Here is a 15,022-nt window from a genome sequence, read left to right as displayed (position 1 = left end):
ATTGCCCATTAATATTTTATATTGTTAATTCCATTGATTTGCACATAAAAGGAGGTGGTGTGTGGTTTCCAAACAAGAGCATCCCAAAATGCCTCCAATGAAGAGATAGGAAAAATTCTTAGATACTTGTATACAATCTTTACTCCAAGCACAAAGCAAAACAAAAATGATCCAGTAATTTTTACCAACCTCAAGAGTCAACCCCACCCCCCCAAAAAACACAATTTACAGTCAGGCCTCTTTTCACCATCACCACCACCACCACCACCCAGTGCTATTCTACAAGGGGTGTGAGTGCGCGCGCACACACACAAGAGAATCTCAGGAAGCAGCAGCTAAAGGAGCAGCAGCTCCATGGAAGAAAGAGGGTGTCTCCTTCCCTTCCTCTTCCTCTTCCTCTTCTTCCTCAGCATCCCAAAGAAATTGGGCATATGATGCCATCACATAACTGCCAATAAAAATGGAAAACATGTAAATAACAAAACAGATGAGTATCTAATATCAGCACCTATACCAGTTTCCTAAGCTAAATGCAAAAGCAGATCACTGAAAAATCTTAAACCAGCCAAACAAAAAATTATCTCTGCAACCCTGTTTTTCCATGCAAATAGAGATGTTGGTGTTTTGAAGTCCATAAGAAAATTCATAATGCATGAGGGAACTGCAAAATTAGCCAGTTTTCCTTAGCTTGAATTGCCATTGCAAGGTTTGAATAGTTCACGTTTGATTGGAAAGTCTGTAATGACTTCCCCAGTGAATCCAATTCACAGAATAAATTCATTAATTCACAGACCTGGGAGTTTGGATTCCCTGAGTTAACAGGAACCATTTGCTCAACCAGCTAAGGTGATGGGGAGGTCCAATCAAGGAGCTGGTGAAATCACCAACTTGAGCGAATTGAGAAGCTGATTTAGGCATCAATTCTTCTCAAGCTTATATCTTTGGGTGAATTAATGCGAATCAAGAACCTGGAGAATTCAACCTGAGACGTGAATTTAGAACTGAATTCAGTGAATTATGAATTAGCTGCAAATGGTGAATCTTTTCATCATTTCATCACGGATTGCAAACCGATTCACCTGAGCACAAAGCACACCACCAACAGTCTGGCCTATTGGGAAAGCAAGTACCATTTTGCTGAATTTATGGTTTTCGGGTGTCCAGATTATTTTTGAAGAAAACCATTCAACCAAAGAACAGTTCTTTGTTTTGGTAAAATCAGGAAAATCAAAACTTCAAACAAGGAAAGAAAAGAAGAACATCCCCGGAGAAAAGATACTTAGGATCAACTATCTTCTTACCAGTCATCTGGGGCAACTTGGATAGCTTGATTGAAATAGCTCTCAGCCCGTTCAGCATCTTTATGTGTTTGCCAAATCAGATCACCATATAGAGAGAGAACATCTCCATCACCTGGATTCGCTAGGATTGCCCGGCTACAATACTCTTCTGCTTTACCTAGATCCCCACGTACCTGTATCACATGAATAAAATACAGGGATTTTCTTAATATCTTTTACAAAAGAAAAAGAAAACAGAAATCAGAGCTTTCTGACATACAAACAAATACCCAAAAAAAAAAAAAAACAAACAAACAAACAAACAAAAGGAAGAACATTTTTATCCCTTTTGCAATTGAAAACAGAAATCAGGACTTAGATAAATCATAAGAAAATATCATCTCGACAAGAATAGAGAGAGAGGACTTAGATAAATCATAAGAAAATATCATCTCAACAAGAACAGAGAGACCAAAAATCATAAGATAAAAGACAAACAAACCCATGAAATTGTAGATACACCTGATTAGAAACAATAATCAAATACCCAACTTCAAAAAACACACACACACACACAAAAAAATAAAATAAAATTCATTCTTTTGTAGAGAAACAGCAATCAAAATCAAAGAATTCAATTGAATTACAATTGGGTTCTTGTTTTTCGACATACCTCTTTCAAATACTTGGCGTAATTCGCAAGCAGAAGCGGGTTTCCTGGATTCACCTCAATCATGTTCTTATAGTAAGCTTCCATGCTCTCACTACCGTTATTATTTGAATCCGAAAAATCAGACCTGCCATCTTCATCTCCACCCCCATCACGACCTCCTCTCCCTCCACAAATCCCACCGCCGTTACTACCCCCAAACCCACCACCCAAAAACATCGGCAAAGATGATTCCTTATCTTTCAACCCAACGTAACACCCTTGAACACCATCAATCGATTCATCCAAGCCCGAGCTCGAAAACAGACGATCGAGAGATGACGCGACAGATTCGATGCCCCGCTCTCCTTCCTCCCCTTCTTCCGAAGAAATTGAGGAGAGCCCATTGAGGCTCCGAGGAAATGGTCTACGTTTATGGGCCCTGGGCGGCAACGAGAGCTCTCGAAGGTCGTTTTCTGATGAGGCTCTCGTTATCTTCTTCAACGAAGCCATGGATTCGTCGAGCGGGGACGGAGAATTCGACGATGCTGTTATGGAAAGAGAAGGCGACAGATGGTGGCCAGCCGATCGAGCCCGATGCATCGAAGGGACATGATCGGGTTCGGGCGACGATTCCTTTGACATAGGCACCCATGAGTTCAAGAGCGGAGTCGAAGAGCTTCGGAGAAGCATTTTGAAATGCAATTCCTAAAACGGGCTTCAAAGATAAGATATTTTTAGAAGAATTCCACAATCCAAAGCCCCAAAAAAACCCAGATCTTGATAACCCAAACAGGGTTTCAGAAGATCAGGTTTTCCAGGAATTACGAAACCCAGATCTTCGAATTCCAAACTACGTTTCAGAAAAATCGATTTTCACAAGACCCAACTCCTCAAAACCCAACCATTACTGAGAGCGTTGGCGCAAGGAAGTGAAAAGATCTCCATGACCTTTTATACAAGACGAGGACGAATTTCAGCCGTTGGTTCAGCCTCTAATGCAACCTGGATGCGACAAAGGAGATTTCACCTCCCCACGTGCATATCCAACGTGGCGTATCCCGAATGGTCGAAGAAGCAGCCGCTTCGCGGCCAACGTCACCAGACGGTAACCCAAGTTGACCACGTGATATTGATCGGGCACGTGACGTGGGGCCGCCTTAGCCGCTCATATGTCTCGACGTGGATTTAGACGGCTCACATTCATTATGTCACGTGTAGTGTTTTCCTGGAATCCGCGGGCAAATTGCCTTCGTGGATTTTTTCTTTTCTTTTTCTCTGGTTTCAGATTTATTACAAATCACCACCCTTTCTTATTTTTTATTTAAAAAACAAAAAATCATGAGAAGTGCGGAGTGTTATCATGACTTATAGTGCTCGTGGATGTATTCAGACACTTAGAAAGTCCAATCGATTGATCTCAACCGTCCATTAAGTTCAGAACACATTTGTTGGGCTACCATGAGAAGGTTTTAAACTGAACGGCTGATATAATCTATAATTAATTTGGCCTTTTTCTTTAACCATCCTTTTTCCGAGCCATGGATTGGATCCTTTGAATTGGCTAACAAAAGTGATTCTTTAGACTGATAAGCAATCCATGATGTCCCTGAAAAATAGATGACTCAAATGGTTGATCGAACCTACTTTGTATAAATAATCTTGACCGTCCATTTTTAAGACCACTGATCAAATCGTTTTTTTATATATGTCAGCATGATGTACTCATGGTAGCCCGTGAAATATGCATTGGACCTAATAAACGGTCCAGATCAATGGATTCTAGTCATTAAGTTCCTAATACAACTAGGAGCACTATAGAGTGCTGTACATAGTGCTACGAGAGCACCCGAGCATATCTCAATTTTTATTATAGGAAAAGTTAGCACGATGGACGAGGCCTTTTTTTTTTTTTTTTTTCCTTTCACCACTTGAAAAGTATTTTACTAATTTGAATTTTTACGGTATGAAAGTTGATTTTTTTAACAAAAATACTCTTATCTATTAAAGTAAAGTGGGTGAAAAAAGCATGAGTATTTTCATCTTTCTAGATTCATCCAGTAATTTAAGTTTTATAGGATCCAATGAAAATATGCATTAGGTCATGTCTACACTAAAAAATACTCTTATTATATGTTAGGAAGTAGAGAAATGATTTGATACACCAGCTCTATCAAAGCTATGATACAGCGTTATCTTTTCCTTCAACCTGTCAAATAGGTAAAATAAATGTGGGCCACACCATGGTGGTCATTTGATATGAAATCGGGTGAATCCAAATATAGAGCAGGGAAATAACGTCAATTATCAATGGACAGCCATTGGTGTGACATAGTTTACTTGTGTGAACCATTCTTTGAGTGGAACGGCTAGATTTTCATAATAAATGATTATCATTATGTTGGAAACCTTTTTTACGGATAGGATTTTTTTTATATGAGATAAATTGGAGGGAAAAAGTTATATCATAACTTATGATCCAGCAGCTAGATCTGATATATCTTGGTTCCATGATATAAACCTGGTTGATTGCGTCCTACCGTCGATGATGAGATATAGTCTGATAGGACGACGCGGCCCTTTCGGTTGATGGCCCCTAAAGAGAGAAATAAGACAACGGTCCATGTCCAATTGAAGTACCCAAGATTGAAGGCTAGGATCTCCCTCGAAAGGAGATATTTTAAAAGTTTCCATTTAAAAAAACACAAACAAAAAAAGAAAAAAAAAGAAAAAAAAAAGAGAGAGATATGATAGATTTTATTTATTCATTTTATAATGAAAAATGTTCCCGTGCCTTGAGAGCAGCACGAGATATGGTGTACTTAGTTGCATCGGTTTACTTAAAGAGTCCAATCAAATTAATCCAAACTGTACGTAAATTCAAGATAAGTTTAATGGCCAGCTTACAAGGGATGGAATGTTATCATTATTATTTGTTCTGAATCCAATTACAAAGGACATGTGTTATAAAAAGAGAAAATATATTTTATAGTTTTTAAGGCATTAATTACAATTGCTATATGGCATCGACAGCAGCAACTTTTAGTTATGGAAAGCAAGATAAATTATGTGGGTTCCATCATAATGGAAAGCAAGATAAATTTTAGGTATACCTCACAAAATAAGAGAGATTTAGCGCTCAAGTTGACCACATTATGGGAAGAACATTTAAATGCTCAACATTCAATCTCGTTTACTTGATCCTTGAATCTGCCTCATTTTTTAGCCCATGCCCTAAAATGATTTATACTAATGAATGAATGAAGTGGATATAACATATATCATAGTGGGTCCACCAAGCTTTAGCTTATAATTATCATGGAATTTGTTTAGGTCAACTCCTCTTCCCTTTTAAACGCATGTTGTGATGTTTAATGTATGCATTTGAAATTACATAAAAATACATGTAATTACATCCGGTCAAATAGACTCTAAAATCTTTAAGAATACTTAGAATGTTTTTTTACGAAATCATATTTGATATGATGATAAGATAAGGAACAGTTATTAGGTATTCAAAAGTAAACAAAGTAGCCAAGAGGCATAAGGAGGTACAACCAAGAGGTGTTCAAAAGCAAATTGAGCAGACGAGAGCTATCCAATAAGAGATCGAGCAACTGAGAAAATTTAGAAAACATAATGCAGTCGAGAAGCTCGGTCAAGCTATTGAAATATAAAGATGCGGAGAGCAATCAAGTGGAGCATGGGCAAGTGGCCGACAAAAGTGATGCTGCTGATGTATGGTTGAAGGGTGACTGGCGATTGAGAGAAACAAAAGTTGGCTAAGTGAAAAAAGAGTAGTCATAAAGGAAAACATAACAAGAGAGCGATCTAGAGAGAGACTTTTCAACTACTGTAACCATTGCAATAATGAAAGAAGGATATAGAATAACAAGTTACAATAAAAATCTATAACTCAAGAGGAAATTAACAGATCATCACAACCAATTCAACATAACAACTAATCAATTTATCTTTTATCTCAACTTATCCTAGGAGTAGCAATAATTCTTAAAAATAATCTTTAGTTATAAACTAAATCTATGCTCATATGCTAAATTTGATCTTTATCCTATATCGCGCAGTTCTTTTAAGAGACGCATTCTTGTATTTGTTTTTAGTAACCGATTGCGAGTTTTTCCTTTTATTTCATTGCACTAACATTTTAAAAGTCCTTTCTTGAAGAAGGCATAAAGTAACTCATCTTTGGAGGAAGAACCCCACCCTCTGATTATTGTCCGATCATTATCAAATTCTACAGGTGGTTAAGTAAGCGATCGATCTTCTTAGAATTTGATCATATACATTTATATTAAATGTATTTACTTATTTCGACGCTTGGAGTTGAAATCAATCAACTTGGACAAGCTGCTATATCAATTTTGACACACCCGCGTAAATTATATATAGCAGAAAGCAAACCAAAGTATCAATAACCATTAACAAAAATGATTCATTATATCTTAAGTAATCTATGATAGCCATAACAAATAGATAACTTAAATTGTTAATTGGGCTTTTTTTAAAAAAATATGGTATTAATCTTCCATATTAAAAAAAGAAAAAAAGAAGAAGAGAGGCATTGATCAAATAGCTAACATGTGTTGACATCACCAACTTCTATGAGCCTTATCATGACGTATGTGTTGTATCCACACCTTTCATCCAGTTTATGAGATCATTTTAAGGAATGGGACAAAAAATGAGGCAAATCCAAAGTTAAAGTGGGCCACAACACATAAGGTAGTGATGATCAAACGTTTACCAAGGAAAACTTCTTGGGGCCATAGAAGTTTTTTTTTCCCCTTAATCCGGGTCCGTGTGACCTCATGAATAGGTTTGATGATAAATAAATATATTGGTGGCCCCTAGGAAGCTTTTAACTATGAAAATCATGGTCCTTATTGCTTTTTGTGATGCTGTCCACTTTTCTTTTTCTTTTTCTTTTTTTTCTCTTGTTAGCTTGTTAGTACACCCCACTGTCACTGTCAATTCACACTTCACTGTTAGCCACCCCCACTGGGGAATCAATGTCAAGATCTCAGTGTTGAGACGACGTATCTTTCCCTCGGTCTACTACTTGAGCTATGGATCAAGGTGTTGTGATGTTGTCCACTTGAGTTTGGATATGTTCCATTTTTTACATTATGATTTAAATGATCTCACCAAATGAATGGACAGTGTGGATATAAAATATACATTATGGTGGGGTCCACATAACTTGGTGATGTCTACGCACCACCAAAGTTGGTGGTGCATGGCACACCACTGCTTCCCCCAAATTAACTACAGGCACTGTAAAGTGGCATATTTCTCTTTTTAATTTTTTATATATTTTTTCAAGAAATGCTCTTCTGCTTTTAGATTCTCTTTAAAAGATAGATGAATCAAATTGTTGATTGGACTTATTTTTACGTAATTATCTTGACCATCCAAAAGACCACTGATTTAATGGTTAATTTATGTTGGATTGTTGTGGTTCTTGCAGGGTAAACCACCAAAATTTTCATTGGACCTCACGGGTGGTCTAGATCAATGGATTGGACAGTCAAGTGCCCCAATGCAACTAAAAACAACTTAGGAGCACTATAACTTTTAGTGCCTGAGAGCACTGGAGCATTTCTTTTTTATGTTGACTCGCTAGTTGACTCAGTGAGTCCATGTTGACCCAACTCCATTACACGCCGAATCGAAGTCTGAATCATGCTCTCACATCTAAGTCATAGTCATGGCGGGCTACGTTCCATGTTCATTCTCTGATTGTCAGGGTATTGGTGGTCATCAAAGTCCTCCATTTAAAATTATATAAAATAAAAAATAAAAGACAAAAGAAAATATATATTTTTATTTCAATGTGGCATTTTAGTAGTTGTATAAGTTACTTAATGCTATGTGAGGAGAAGAAATCTTCATAATTTTAAGCCGGCCTGCGTGCGAAATCACATCTTCTTAATTGAGTACTTTTATTTTTATTTTTTAAATAGTTAGATACTGTGGCCTGCCTACATTAAAGTATAATATTTTATGTTTTCATTGGTGTAGAAGTTTATGCTATTTAATTGCAAGTAGCAATTTAAAAATGGTAAGTTGCATGGCTTGAAGAAAGGGCCATGATTTTCCACTAGATGGTCATGACAGGAAGTAGATAGAAATTTTATATTAATAAATTACGGTAATGCCAATGCAATGGGAGCCCGGATCTTTTGCTTTCCACAAACAATTAATTTTTGTTTTGCAATGTAATTGAGCCACATGATCACATATTACATTTAATGTAGCGGAGCTGACAACATGTACCAATCACAATATAGGAAAACAGGAAATCCTTGTTTGTGACAAGCAAATGATTTCGTCATTAGAACCAATAAGTGAGGGTGACACTATAGAGATAGTGTGGGCTACATATAAAGAGAGAAGGTTACATATTATAAGCAAATAAAAACATGAAATCATGCAAATGACCTAAATATCCTTTTTGACTTTTGAAATTGTCCATGGTTCACAAATTATTAATTAAATAGATAAAGTTGTCCAAGGCTACTCACATTATACTATGTTATATATAGTAGAGATATATATTAGCGAATATTAATGGCAAAAGAGACACTAGCATTGTATTACCCCATGTTGAAGATGGCCCAACAATCAAGATCCCCTTGTTTAGACTAATTTGTTAGTTTTGATAGTTATCTAACATTACTAAATTTGTATTTCTTACTTTAAGTGTAGAGTGAATCATACATAAAATTATTTTTTTTTAAAAAAAGAATTATACTCAAAATTATCTATTGAAAAGTTTTACTAATTTGTGAGGACAATTTATATTCTACTAGAGGTGGGCATCGAGCTGAGTCGAGTCGCGGTGGGCCAAGCTTGGCTTGGCTTGTCCATGATGTACTCGAGTTCGAGTTCGAGCTCGAGCTTGGCCTCGAGCTCAACATTGAAGCTTGGCTTGTTTGTCAAAGCTGTCGAGTCGAGTTCGAGTCGATCTAGTGGTTCGAGTCGAGCTCAAGCTTGTTGGGTGAGAGAGTAATGGATTCTGTTCTTGATCCTCCTCCATTGATGAAAAATTAAAAAATTTTAAGAGAATCAAAGTAAAACCTGATGAAAAAACCAAACAAAGCTTCGAATGGGATGAGGAAACCTGTAAGAACCGACCTGTTCTTGATCTTCTTCCACCAGCAAAAATTCAAGTACTAGAAAAGAAGCAGAGCAAAACACAGATTAGAAATCCAAGTAAAGAGCTCTAGCCAATCAGATCATTGGATTTCCTTGAAGATCTAACAAATTTGAGAAGAACCCATCTCGAATTTCTTGGATTTCTCGCCTAAAAAGTAGATCTCAAGAGATTGAAATCATACTATTGTGGAGCTGAAATGAAAACTGGTGGTGGTAGTCGGGGCGGGCATGCAACCGGCAATGGGCAGAGAAAGAGAAGAAAGGGAAAGGGGGTGCGTGCGGTCGGGTAGAGACTCTAGGGTTTGTTTTTTTTTTTTTTTTTTTTAAGTTTAAACTTAAAACTTATATTAATAATATATATATATATAATATAATATAATACATATAACATTTAATATATTTATTAATCGAGCTGAGTCGAGCTCAAGTTCGAGCTTCGAGTCGAGTCGAGTCGAGTTGAAATGCCCACCCCTCCCCTGGTCGAACTTGGCTTGAACTCAACTCAAGCTTCAAATAATTAGCTTGGCTCAGCTCGAATCGGTCATTCAAGCCGAGTCAATCTGAGCTGACTCAAGCCGAGTCGAGCGAGCTTTTCGAGCTAGCTTGACTCGTGAACAACCCTATATTCTACCAACAAACTCTTAATTTACATCTCTTAAAGAAACCCTTGATTAAAAGAGAAAATCAAATAAACAGTAATAGAAAAAATATATAAAAAATGTTTATGATATTTTAATTTAATCTTCCTTAGCTTTACATGTTGAAGATCTTTGATATCAAATCTATGATTACTTCTAGGTGACGATCTAGGTGTTTCATTGTTCACCAGTTACTAGGCCCGGAATTTCTATTAATTGCTGGGCATTAGAACAATCCATTCACATTGAGTGTTGGACTAATTATAGTTGTAATGTATTGGATGACCTTTAGCCACAAAGTGTTTTAGGTCCTTTGGTTTTTAAGTGTAGAGTATCTCATTAGCGATAATACATATCATAGTTTAAATTTTGAAAATTTGACTTGACCCATTGGTCATTCCGGGCAGGTCAACTCAAAGACTCGGGCTAACTTATCTCAATAGATTGAATTGTTAAATAACCATGGTTAACACGAAGGGCATGTTTGGTTTTTCAATTACTGGTAAGTAATGACTGAAAATGGGTGATGATTAGTCACTCCTGTAATTGTATGATAACATCACTTACTTTGACTACAATAAGCTTATTATTATTATTTGTTTAACTCAAAAAATATTACTATAAAAGTGTTAGTTTTATGATATAAAAATATAATGATTATAATTTTCTTTACATGTGTATTAAATTCTTAATTTACGAGTTGTAATTCTTATTTAAACAAATCTCTTGAAATAATAATGATGATTTATTTATTTTGCATTATATAAGGAAATTAAAAAACTAAATATACCTTAATTATCTTTCTATAAGTATTATAATTTTATTTTATTTTTTTTAAATGCAGCCTATATCTTTATTAGTCTCTTCTCGGCCCTACAAATAACATGTGATTAGAGTGTCAATGTCCTTGTGGAGTGCGTGCAGATGTGGCATCCTCTTATTAGCTAACACACCCCTGCCATCAAATAAATAAATAAACAAACAAAATCAGGACAACAGATACGATGAATTGCAACTACAAGCTTTCATGGTATTTGTTAAATAAAAAGATTGAAAGTTCCATTTGAAAGCATGGAGCTGTCATCATAAAATCGTGAAATGTCTAATTTCCCTGTGTTAACCAAATTTGATTTTCAAAATGCTAGCTTTTGGCGTGCACTCTCCGCACTGGAGTCGTGCCTGTCGTTCATTAACAAGTAGGCCCCTGGTTTGGGAGATCAGGCCATTGATCTAGACGCTCCACATGGAACATCTGAGGGATCATGTTATTCCACCTCGACCTGATTAACTCAGTAGGCAGCATACTGAGTAAACTCTGAGGGGCCCACCGTTAGTTATGTATTTTATCAACTCTGTCCATCCATTTTACCAGATAATTATAGGGGTTGAACCCAAAAATGAAGAATATCCAAAGCTCAAGTGGACCACACCAAAGGAAAAAGTGTAAATTGAACATTTACCGTTGAAAATTTCTTGTGGGCCAGAAAAGTTTTGGATCAAGCTGACATTTGTATTTGGCCTTCATCCATGTCTGTGTGATCTTATGAACAGATTGGATGACAAATAAACATCACTGTGAGCCCTAGGAAAGTTTAAACGGTTGAAATCATTATTCCCACTTTTTCTTGTGGTGTGGTCCACTTGGAGTTGAACATGCTTCAATTTTGATCTCAAGCCCTAAAATGAGCTGAATAAATGGATGGACGGTGTGGATAAATGACATATATTCCCACTGGGCCCAACAGAGTTTACGCAGTACCATAAAAGCCGACTGAGGAACTCAGTACGCAATCCGATTTCCCGTTTCAGATGCCTCAAATTTTTAACTAGTAATTTAATAATGATGTGACATGCTAATTGCACATCTGACCCGTTCAAAAGGTGGCCCCACCGTGAAGATTAACTGCCAATACACTCATTAGCTGGATTACAGCTGTTCATCGAGTGAGACGTTCAGCTATCCATTGAATTTTGACGGTGTGGCCCACCTAATGTGGAGAGCAGCCTGCCAGATGATCTTCATTGCCAGACCCACCGTTTGCATGGCTCAGATGTCCTACCCAACTGACGGTCGTTGGCGATCAGATTTTATACTTAAAATACCTTAGCCCGGCTCACCTTGACATCATACATAAGTACACAAGGCAGGCCTTATACGTCCATCAATTTGCTGTGATTGGGACCATTTTGCATTTACATTATCTTTTTACAGGCATTAATTTAAGTCTAAAAAAGTGATTGGGGTGGGGCCCATAGCTCGCTTGTACGCTACTCCATGAGGGACACTTGAGGTTGGCCGTGGGTTCAATTCCACCTTACCTTTTCGGTCGCATTTTAGTGGCCCTACCGATAATTACCCGTTTCATGGTACGATTGCACGGTAATATCTGTGCAAACCTTGGCTTATTTTGGGAAAAAAAAAACGAGGACAGAAATCCACTGTTATCTATTGGGCAATCGCTCTTGCGGGTGAAACACGCCAGCTCTGTGGGGCAACTCTCTATTGGGCATCACATGAAACGGATTGGCTACTCCCCCTGCCACCGGCCAATGGCTGATGGTCGGTGGTGATGCATGTGTTTCATCCACGTCATTTATATATTTTTCTAAATCATTTTAGAATACAGATCAAAAATGAGTATATCCCAATGTCAAGTGGACTATATTATAGGAAACAGTGTTGAATGATGTAAACTGTTAAAAACTTTATGAGGCCCATAAAAGTTTCAGATCAAGCTGATCTTTGTTTTTTTATTTTTTATTTTTTATTTTTTCACATCATTTAGGTCTGTATGACTTAATCAACAGATTGGATGTCAAATAAACAGTACAATGGGCCTTAGGAGGATTTTAATGGTGGATATCCCATCACTATTGTTTTCCTATGGTGTTGTCCACCTGAGATTTATATCGATCTTATTTTTGAGGTCAAGACCTAAAATGATCCGTAACAATCGATGAACAGAACGGATGAAATGAAACACATAGATCATGGTGGGGCCCACCGAGCACCTACCACCACACACCGGGCCAGTGGCATGAGAGTAGCTAATCCGTTTCCATCACATGAGTTGAGTTTTCTCATTGCTACCGTACAGGACAAAAATCATTTCCTTTGATAAAAGAGCTCAGGTGGGCAAATCACAGGAAACAATGCTTAAAACCACAAGTTCATGTAGTGTGGCCCACCAGAGTTTTGGATTGGGCTGATTTCTTGAATATCTGTCCCGTCTGGATGGGACTAAACTGACGAACGGGTTGGATGGAATATAGAAAACGTGGTGAGACCCAGGCACGTGACTATGGCCAGCATCTCTTCCCATTGTTCACTGTGGTGTGACCCACTTAAACTGTGGATTGACCTTTCTTTTTCATTCCACAGACTTAAAATGGAGTTTCGCACCTGATGGACGGAGTGGATCTCATGGGAACAACAAGGTGACCCGACGGATCTTAGGTGCTGTACCCGCTGAGTATAACAAGTGCAACGGACGATTGTGGTCCACAAAAATAGAAAAAGATTCTTTCAAACGGTGGACCGCATCTGCCATCTTTGCAAGCGTACTCAGCTCACACATCGAAGCAAAGCACACGTGTACAAAATCCGAGCCGCTCATGAGGCAATCCCCACTGTCTTGACACCTCTTGTAAAAATCAAGGCTCATTTAACTGTCATATGGGCCACCCGTTTACAAAGAATTTCAGCCGTTAATAGACTTCTCTTAATTTTCCATTGTTTTGTACGACTCATAAAGACGACAGGTGTTGAAATCAACGTACAACCGATGCTCTGATTCAATATATGCTTGTGGGCCACTCAAAAGTGAATAGTTTCAATGTTTGCTCCAGTTGATCTCCACGGAACTGTCCACCCTTTCAACTTTGTTGTGAAAAGGTTGGACAGTTCCTAAAAGATCCCGGCCGTTCATCAGATTCGCCTTCATTTTAGTGTGGCACAATAGCTCAAAATCCGTACTGATCGAGTGATCCTGATTGCTCGATAATCAGCGTTCTTTTTGATACCCAAGGACAATAAATGGGCAGTATGAATGCTCCACATTATATTTATATCTCCCTGATTGTAGGGCTGAGATCGGCGGATCAGTTTAATATTTGAGGTATAGACCCCAGTCCAGTGGAGTTCACCTGATGGAAGCTAGCATTCTCTTCCACGTGTGAAATTTATAGCATGGTGGATTGAATTTTCCACGTGTTACTCTTTTAACGATTTCGTCACGTGTTTCGCATGAGAATTATGATCTTTTCAGACCCCAGCCGAGGGAAGCAAAGCTCCGCGTTCTCGTGTGCTTTTCACATGACGAACATATCCCTTACTCGTCCACATGTCAGTGGAGGAATCTGGATAAACCACTCGCGTGTACAGCCACTTCTTCTTGCCAAAGTGGTACATTTTTACAAGATCCGAACCATTCAAAAGATGAGTCCCACTTGTATATTCCCATCATAGAGAAAATAAATTGGAATTTTTACTTCTCATTGGAGTTAAAGTTTATGAAACAAATGAAGGGCAGAAAATGTTTAGCTATGTTTTTGTAAGAAAGCCTTTTTTTTCAAACATCATAGTGGATGCCCATCTAAGCGTTCGTACCTAGCCAACGGATGCCTTGGATCTCAAACATGTGTGCCAGAATGGCATGGGTGGCGTGTAGGTACGACTAAGCTCGCACGCACATCTTCACGGGCTACTTATAGGACATCCACGCGGGCTACACAATAGCGACCGTTGACAACTTTTTTAGAGGATTTAAAAAAGAAAAGCAAGAAAAAGAAAAAAAAACCATAGATTTTATTATGTGGTCCACTTGAGTGTGGATATGTTCCATTTTTATATTATGACTTAAAATGATCTCGCTAAATGGATGGACGGTATGGATAACAAAATATACATAGTGGGCCACGTAACTTGGTGACGTCAACACACCACAGAAGTTGGTGGTGCGTGGCACACCACCACTTCCCCCAAATTAACTACAGGCACCATAAAGTGGCATATTTCTCTTTTTAATTGTATATATTTTTTTTTATTCAAGAAATGCTCCTCTGCTTTCAGATTCTCTTAAAAAAAAAAAGATGAATCCAATTATTAATTGGACTTATTTTTATATAATTGATCTTGACCATCCAAAAGACCATTGATTTAATGGTTAATTTATGTTGGATTGGTGTTGTTCTTGCATGGTAAATCACCAAAATTTTCATTGGACCTCATGGACGGCCTAGATCAATAGATTGGACAGTCAAAGTGCCCTAATGCA

General features: G+C 37.7%; 1 protein-coding gene across 1 annotated transcript; it reads right to left on the bottom strand.

The window, feature by feature from the left end:
• Positions 1 to 259: 259 nt before the first annotated feature.
• LOC131256512 (uncharacterized) lies at positions 260 to 2,827 on the bottom strand. Its single transcript, XM_058257379.1, has 3 exons — positions 1,954 to 2,827; positions 1,302 to 1,474; positions 260 to 448 (listed from the first exon to the last, which is right to left on the bottom strand). Exons 1-3 carry the CDS (start codon positions 2,620 to 2,622, stop codon positions 322 to 324), a joined length of 969 nt encoding a protein of 322 aa, XP_058113362.1. The 5' UTR covers positions 2,623 to 2,827; the 3' UTR covers positions 260 to 321.
• Positions 2,828 to 15,022: the final 12,195 nt, after the last annotated feature.

Source organism: Magnolia sinica, chromosome 1 (assembly GCF_029962835.1).
Source record: "Magnolia sinica isolate HGM2019 chromosome 1, MsV1, whole genome shotgun sequence".
In the NCBI taxonomy this organism is placed as follows: domain Eukaryota; kingdom Viridiplantae; phylum Streptophyta; class Magnoliopsida; order Magnoliales; family Magnoliaceae; genus Magnolia; species Magnolia sinica.
The sequence above is the reverse complement of the archived record's forward strand: the minus strand, read 5'-3'. Positions and strand labels throughout refer to the sequence as shown.

Bases quoted from the DNA above. Each gene is read 5' to 3' on its own strand.
- LOC131256512 (XM_058257379.1), bottom strand. From the start codon at position 2,622: ATGCTTCTCCGAAGCTCTTCGACTCCGCTCTTGAACTCATGGGTGCCT. The intron at 1,475-1,953 runs GTATGTCGAAAA...CATGTGATACAG, and splicing joins ACGCCAAGTATTTGAAAGAG to GTACGTGGGGATCTAGGTAA. The intron at 449-1,301 runs GTAAGAAGATAG...TTTTATTGGCAG, and splicing joins CAAGTTGCCCCAGATGACTG to TTATGTGATGGCATCATATG.